At 42.2% G+C, this 7,688-nt stretch overlaps 1 protein-coding gene across 1 annotated transcript; it reads right to left on the bottom strand.

The window, feature by feature from the left end:
• Positions 1-143: 143 nt before the first annotated feature.
• On the bottom strand, positions 144-7,686 carry TMX1 (thioredoxin related transmembrane protein 1; the record flags this gene model as incomplete). Its single annotated transcript, XM_026849183.1, has 8 exons — positions 144-1,977; positions 2,705-2,774; positions 4,016-4,117; positions 4,215-4,260; positions 5,831-5,959; positions 6,472-6,517; positions 7,341-7,456; positions 7,586-7,686. Coding segments are annotated over 8 exons (789 nt in total), but the record flags the coding sequence as incomplete, so codon positions are not given.
• Positions 7,687-7,688: the final 2 nt, after the last annotated feature.

Genomic DNA, 7,688 nt, shown 5'->3' with positions numbered 1-7,688 from the left:
TTCCAGAGCACCAATATTCGGAAAAAGAAAAAAGAGAGTCAAAGGAGGAAGTTCCATACATCCTACATAACAACTCATTCTTACTCATCCAAGACCTTGCTGGAAGATTCGCTCAGATATTTGAATAGCTAAATCACTTTTTTATAACATGGAGAATGAATTATGACTTATCAGATATACTTAAAACGCAGCTTACAAACAAGTGTTTAAGACTGACAAAAACCACGGGGTATTCTTAACAGCTTTACAAGCCAATTGCAAGAGCTCTGAATATTGTTTTTCCCAGTATTTCTTTCATATCCCACAGAGTTCATTAGGAGCTCCTTGTCTGATGCTGCTCTTAACCACTAGGAAAGCCTGGTTTTAGAGAGTCAGGCTGCAGTGAAAAATACCAAGAACGTTTCTGTTTGCGGTCTTAATTACTCACAACCAAGTTTACTACTGACACAGATTTATCAACTGCCAATCCTGCAAACCCACTCATACGAACAATTAAAAAAAAAAACACCTAAAAGAAACAAAACCGCCCTCCCGAAGAAAAAAAATCCAGCAAAAACAGGCTTGTCAAAAAAACCTAAGCATGCTCAGCATTAGGCTCACCCTTCCCTTGCAAATACTTTGGAAATTAACTAAAAGAATATGGAAAATTCTTTACAAGCGATGCAAGATAACACTGGTCCAATGCGCATGTGCATTCTTTTTATTTCTATACAAAGTGAAAACAAATACCACACAGAAAACAGCAGACTACAGGGGTTCTTTTTTAAAGAAAGAATTAGGGTAATTGTTTCAAGATGGTGTTGTGAAAACAGAAAAGATGACTTTCTGTAAAAGAAATTACGAAGCAGTTATTTCAGGTTCAGACCAGGTACACTGTCTGGATTTGCAGTGAAAATTGATTAAGAAGAAATCACTGATAATCTATTAAAAATAAGCAGAGCCCTACTGCCATCCAGCAGGATGAACTGATAGGATTTGCACTCAGCAGAGAACCCTGCGTGTAAACTATTCCCATCGGGAGTCACTGAGACAAACAAGACTTCACGGTGCTACTTGTAATCATTTCTAGAGCAGAATTAGTTCGCCAAGAAGCTCCTATAGTTTTCTACTGTTTTTTCTAGAAGAAATCGATGCAAACAGCAGGTTTCTGGTCAGCCAGAGAATCTACACTACACGGAGTGCTTGTGGCAGCCTCCACCTGGGAGTATGGCAAAGACAAGCTCTCTAGCAGCTTCTGTTCCTCTAAACGAAGACAGCAACTCATCTCTTTGGAAGAAGAAAGATTGGGGGGGGTCTGTAGCACTCATTGTCATAGCAGAAAGCAGTTTTTGTCACATAAAAAGCCTGGAATACGTCCCATAACTGAAGGAACTTTTCCCCTCAGCATTTCTTCAGAGCACAACCTAGATAAGATTTACACCGAGAAACATTTTTGAATGCTTTAACAGCAAACAGGTTAGTGCATTTTCCTTGCTAATGCTCCCTAATGCAACAAGTACACTGGTTTACATTCTGTTAAAAAAAAAAAAAATCCCTATAGAACAAGTCATTCAAGAAGCCACATAAATTATTTCTTAGCACTTCTCTGCACACAGACAGGAGAAGTTTCAGCCATTTGCAACAGCATGTTTTAGTTTTGAATACCTGATGCCAAAGATGCTTTTTTTTTTCTCTCTGAATTCATGAAATGCATCAATATTACCATGACAGGAGTCATTCCTCTCTTCAAGCTGAAGGATTTGACATTTATCTCCTTCCGAGTTGGTGACTCAAACACTAATCCTGCATGTAAATACAGCTAAGATTTATCCATTGTAGAAGCAGCAGTCACTGGGCGTTGCCTTACAGCATACGGTGACGAGCTTCTGTTAGACAGCTCTTTACCCTCCATTTCATCATCTGAGATATCTTCCTCATCTGCTTCTTGCTCTTCATCCAGCTTTTTCAGCAGCTGAGCTGACTCTGGAGCTAGCTTTCCTTCAGGAGAAAGAAAAACATGCATGCACAAATAAATGCCATTACCATGTGAAATATTTTTTTTTTTGTAACGTCACAGGCTATCACAGAATTTTTATGAATTTAATCCAGGTAACACTTTCTACTATCAGTCACTTGAACTTCTATCTTAGGTAGGAATTGTTGCTACCATGAAGTTACCCACAGATCAACTATTAAGAGATTACAGACTACCTAGACAAGGTAACACCCCCCAGCTTTAAAAAAAATAAGTCATGTTCCTACATACCATAAACCAAGCATTCAGATCTTCTTCCATGACTTTTTAAGACTACCTTAAAAAAAAGTCCAGAGGCAAACTCCAAACAGAATCACTTACTATCCACAGAAACGGAAATTTAGTTTTAATCTTCACTTTGCTCCTAAAATTTATGCAAACCCCCTGTTCAGCAACAGGGAGCTCCACTCAAAACTCATCTCCCTGCACATATGGAATTTTCTATCTTGCAGGTATGAAAATGCTGTAGAAACATCTCCTAAAAAAGTTTTGTAATAGTTTAGCTTCAGCTAAATACAAACCCACTACAAAGCCTAAGGGCAAACAGCTGCAAGTAAAGCAAAGCATCAATCACAAGTGTGAACTTCTTCACTAAATCTCACATCCTGCAGACACAAGTTACCTACTGGTATTTATTAAATAAGATTTACCAAACAGCTTCACTGACTTAGAAGCATACAGCAGGCTTACTTGAATGAGGGTACTGTGGTGGTCTGTGCCTTTTGGATGGACAGATACAGTCTGCCAAGAACACCATTATCTGAAACCAAAGACAGACAAGTTTAAGCCTCCAAACATCCTGCACATTAGAATTAAAGATTCATTCAGAATGGAAAAGACTCTTAAAAGATCGAGTTCAACAGTTAACCTGGTACTGCCAAGTCCACCACTAAGCCACATCCCTAAGTGCCACACCTACATGTCTTTTAAATCCCTCCAGGGATGGGGACTCCACCACTGCCCTGGGCAGCCTGTTCCAGTGCTTGACAACCCTTTTGGGGAAGAAATTTTTCCTAATATTCAATCTAAACCACCCCGGCACAACTTGAGGGTGATTCATCTTGTCCTATCACTTGTTCCTTGGCTCAAGAGACTCAGCCCCCCTCTCTGCACCCTCCTGGCAGGGAGTTGCAGAGGGCCAGGAGGTCTCCCCTCAGCCTCCTCTTCTCCAGACTAACGCCCCCCCAGTTACCTCCGCCGCTCCCCAGCAGATCTGTGCTCCAGACCCTGCCCCAGCTCCGTTGCCCTTTTCTGGACACGCTCAAGTAATTAAATAATTGATAAAGATATTAAACAGAACTGGCCCCAGTACTGAACCCTGGAGAACACCACTTGTGACCAGCCACCAACAGGATTTAACTCCATTCACCGTCACTCTCTGGGCCTGACCATCAGCCAGTTTTTAACCCAACAAGAAAACATCCACAGCCTTTCCCTCATCCCCTAAGCAGGTCACCCTGCTGTAGAAGATCAGGTTAGTCAAGCAGGACCTGCCTTTCATAAACCCATGGCTGACCAGGCCAGATCACCTGGCTGTCCCGTACATGCCATGTGGTAGCACTCAGGATGATCTGCTCTACAACCTTCCCCAGCACCAAGGTGAGGCTGACAGGCCTGGAGCTCTCCAGATCCTCTTTCCAGCCCTTCTCGTAGCTGGGTATCACATTTCCCAACCTCTAGTCACCTGGGACTTCCCAGTGAGCCAGGACTGCTGATAAATGATGGAAAGTGGCTTGGTGAGCACTTCCACCAGCTCACTCAGCACCCTTGGCTGGATCTCACCCGACCCCACAGATCTCTGCATGTCTAAGTGGTGCAGCAGGTCACTAATTATTTCCCCGTGGATTATGGGGGCTTCATTCTGCTCCTCCCCACCCCTTCCAGCTCAGCGGGCTGGGGACCCCAAGAACAACTGGTCTGACTATTAAATACTGAGGCACAGAAGGTATTAGTATAATACACAGTAGCCACAAGCCAATCTGTTTCACGTGCTTCACTTACAAGTCCCAGAATCAGTCCAGAGAACAGAGTTGCCAATGCAAAAACAGCATATGAGCCCCAGACTGGTATCCCAACCTTTTCTGTTAAATAACCATGGCAGTGCTGGAATAAAAGACAAGAGAATCATTTCAAGAACAGCTGAATATCATGTCTATTAAGATTATTTTATCTTAATAAAAGAAGAGGTCTGAGCACATACCCTGATCCACATTGACAACTGAAACAAAGCTGACATACTGCTCATCCTGAAACAAAGCAGAGAAAAAATAACTGAAAATATCTTTAAGTCAGTCACATACCTTTATATTCTGATTTGCCTGACGGGTCATTATTTAGCCCCATGCTGAACAACTTTCTGCTCATTTCTGGTTTCCCTTCTAACTACTGTGTCTTCTGTTTTGTCTTTCCCATGAGGCTACCTTCGGTACCAACATCAGCTTGTATAACATTCCACATAAGGACAACTACAAAATCACCAATGGCCTTGACTTGGATCTGTTGACATACGATTTTCTGTTACTTTTGTGTATGTTCTAAGTAGTACTTGAGCCAAGAGTCTATGAGAAGTTACCTGGAACTCTCAATATCTTAAGAATTAAGCATCTGGAGATAACCTATTTAAAAAAAATCAGGTTATTGAAGAACTGAGAGCTCTTCAGACACTTAAAGTTGAGCTGTATTTTACATACAAGTGAAAGAGACCAGGCTATCTGCCATGTATATCCTGCCAATTCTGACATTTCCCTGCTACTGTGAGACTTAGCATTAAATATTCACTATCTTTAAAGGAAACAAGAATTAGAAACTTTATGTCAACCTAAGTTGCTAATGAGAGATCCATAGAAGCAGCACTGCATACTGTTTCAGTACACTCAAAAAATAGAGCTGGTCATGTACACTTGTAATAGAAAACTTATTAATCCTAAAATTAGTGTGCCATTTCACACATCCCTTGGTGTGGGCTAATACTTTCTAGACCAAGCACACAGTTTGAAGATTCAAATAGCACTGAGAGTAGACAAAGTAACAACGCTGAATTTCCTAGAAGAGCCACAAGAAATGTAAAATTTCAGTCTAGCATAACACTTCATAAACTGAGCACTGCTATAGCCCTTAGCATAGAGGTGTTTCAGCTATCACTGCTGCAACAGAAGAAAAACCATGAGCAATTGGGTTTATTTGCCTCAACCAATGGTGTCTCCAGCATACTTTACCACTCAGTTACTCAACTACTCTGAAACCACCACAGAACACAAATAGCAACAATTAAAAGCACTGCAAAGCCACAGAACTAGAAAGAATCCCAAAGACGGTGTTTCTTCTCAGACTAAGGAGCCTCCCCACTCTTCCTTAATGTATCAATTTTCACCCTTCCACTTTTTTTACCCTTGCTACAGATACATCTTCTTAAATGGCCAGTCCATACTTTACAACTATGCTGCTGAAAGTTATTTTATTGCTACTTTCCTATAGTTTATCTAGGCAAAACATCTTACTGCTGTATAAGCAAAAAAACTGCAAGTGTCAGTAAGTTACCTACAGGAGTTTAGTAAAACAACACAGCTACCTACAACTATTTGAAGCCTTGAAGCAAACCTTGCCCAGGACATTTCTGCTATGCTCGTGCAGACAATCCTCTCACAGCTGATGGAGGAGACATGACCCAGCACATTCACACACTTCTCACAGACCCACTGCCTGAGCTGTTAATGAGGAGGCAGCACCAGGTGCGGCACACCTAAGGACCTGTCCCAGCACGTCCTTAAGTATAATGATTTGCTGTCAAATATTTACAAAAATCCTACCAAAACTTACAGGAAAGAAGAAGGACCAAACCATGATGAGACTGGTTCAATGGATTTCCATTCCTGCTCACTGATGAAATTTATGAAATCAGTTTTAGTTCTTGCACCCTGGTATCTCCTGAACTCTCCATCTTTACAGCTGTAAACCAAAAAAAGTCCTTTATTTTAAACAGTCCAAGCAGGCACCATTTATTTCCATTCAACATCTTCCCACCCATCACCCTACCTTTATTTTTTTTTATTTTGCTTTAAACAATATCGGCTCTAAAATGTTTTCAAGAAAACTTGACTATAACTATTTCTAGCATCTTGACTCCACGTGTATCTTGGCAAGGTTCAGGTTGCAGTTGCACAAAAAGATAATGATCTTTCTAATGCACTTGTCACACGACTGCATTGAGAACAGCCCACAGAGAAAAGATTGCAAAACAGAAGCACCCACGAAAAGGCAGAATAAATAAGGCCTGAAGGGAAAAAAAAAAAATCAACTGACAGTACTGTAAGGTCACAGCGAGTAAGACAGTGGTTGTCTTGGCGTGAAGTAACACACATTCTTAAAGTGCATGGTTAATCTCATTCATCTGCCCCCCCCCAAAATGGAAAAAAAATGTCCACTCTTCTCCAAATAATCCTGCTGCATTGCATACTTACTGATAGATGGTAGGAAGAGCTGTTATGATAAATCGTCCACTTAATCCTGTAAAAAAAATAGTTATTTTCAGAATAGTAGAGCACTCATGTAGGAACATGAAAGAATTATTGTTATTACACGGCAAAATAAAAACAGCTGCTTCCCCAGGTATCACATTTTAACTGCAATCAAACAGAAACTTTGATATGCACAAGTACTGCACAGAGTCTAAAAGAAAAGGTCCATGGACAGAGAACAAGAAAGTTTCTCGCGGAGGAAAAAAGAGATGTTTGGGGATAACTGTTCTACTTGACTATTTTGGCTGTATCTCTTCAGAGATGCTCTCCTTTTTCCCCATGACCTGCAACCTCCAGCGCTTGCAAAAAAATAATCCAAGTGAGGCAGGTTCAAAAGTTCTTACGTGACTTGAGATAAAAGTGACACCATGGAGAAGGTAATTTTTACAAATCCCATACAGACAGGAGGGCAATTCAGAGAGGTGAGCTTCAGCTAAGGGATATAAGGCTGTCTGCTCTCCCTTTTGCCAATAAATGGAGATACTACTACAGGGAAGGCTGGTACCCCATCTTTGCTCTATGATACTTTAAAAGCATGGCCAAAAATCTCCTTGAAACCTTCCAAATCATTCCCTAGAGAAATCTTCTTGTACTCTTTAACTACTAAGAAAGACTAAAGCATTTAGTCTACATACAGAAATCTACCTTAGGTAGAGATTAATAAAAGAGCTTTATTATTCCCTATTAATACTGCTTATTTCATAAAAGCACATACACTTTCAACGAGTATTTTCTCCCGAGCGTTCAGAAGCCCGAAGCCACGGGGAAGGCGTTGGGAGCGCACAACATCCCCCCACTCGCCAGACCCTCACCCGGTTGCTCCGTGACATCCACTTTGGCGATCTTCACCTCCAGGTCCTCGCCCCACTCGGCAAACTTCTCCCACTCGGGCTGCAGGTTCTGGCAGGCGGGACACCACGGGGCATAGCTGCAGGCAGCACAAATCCGTCACTACACGACGCCGATCAGGCCCCACGGCCTCCGAGTGGGCCGCTAACAGACACCCCCCCCACACCCGCCGGGCGCCAGCAGCCCAAGCGACCCCCTCCCGACTCACAACTCCACCATCCACTCGCCCTGCAGCAGCTCCCGCCACATGCCGTCCGACAGGACCTTCACCGGGCTCTGTTTTCCCAGCGCGGCCGCGCCGACCGCCAGCG

Source organism: Athene cunicularia (genome assembly GCF_003259725.1).
Source record: "Athene cunicularia isolate RWA chromosome 5 unlocalized genomic scaffold, athCun1 chr5_part1, whole genome shotgun sequence".
Classification (NCBI taxonomy): Eukaryota; Metazoa; Chordata; class Aves; order Strigiformes; family Strigidae; genus Athene; species Athene cunicularia.
The sequence above is the reverse complement of the archived record's forward strand: the minus strand, read 5'-3'. Positions and strand labels throughout refer to the sequence as shown.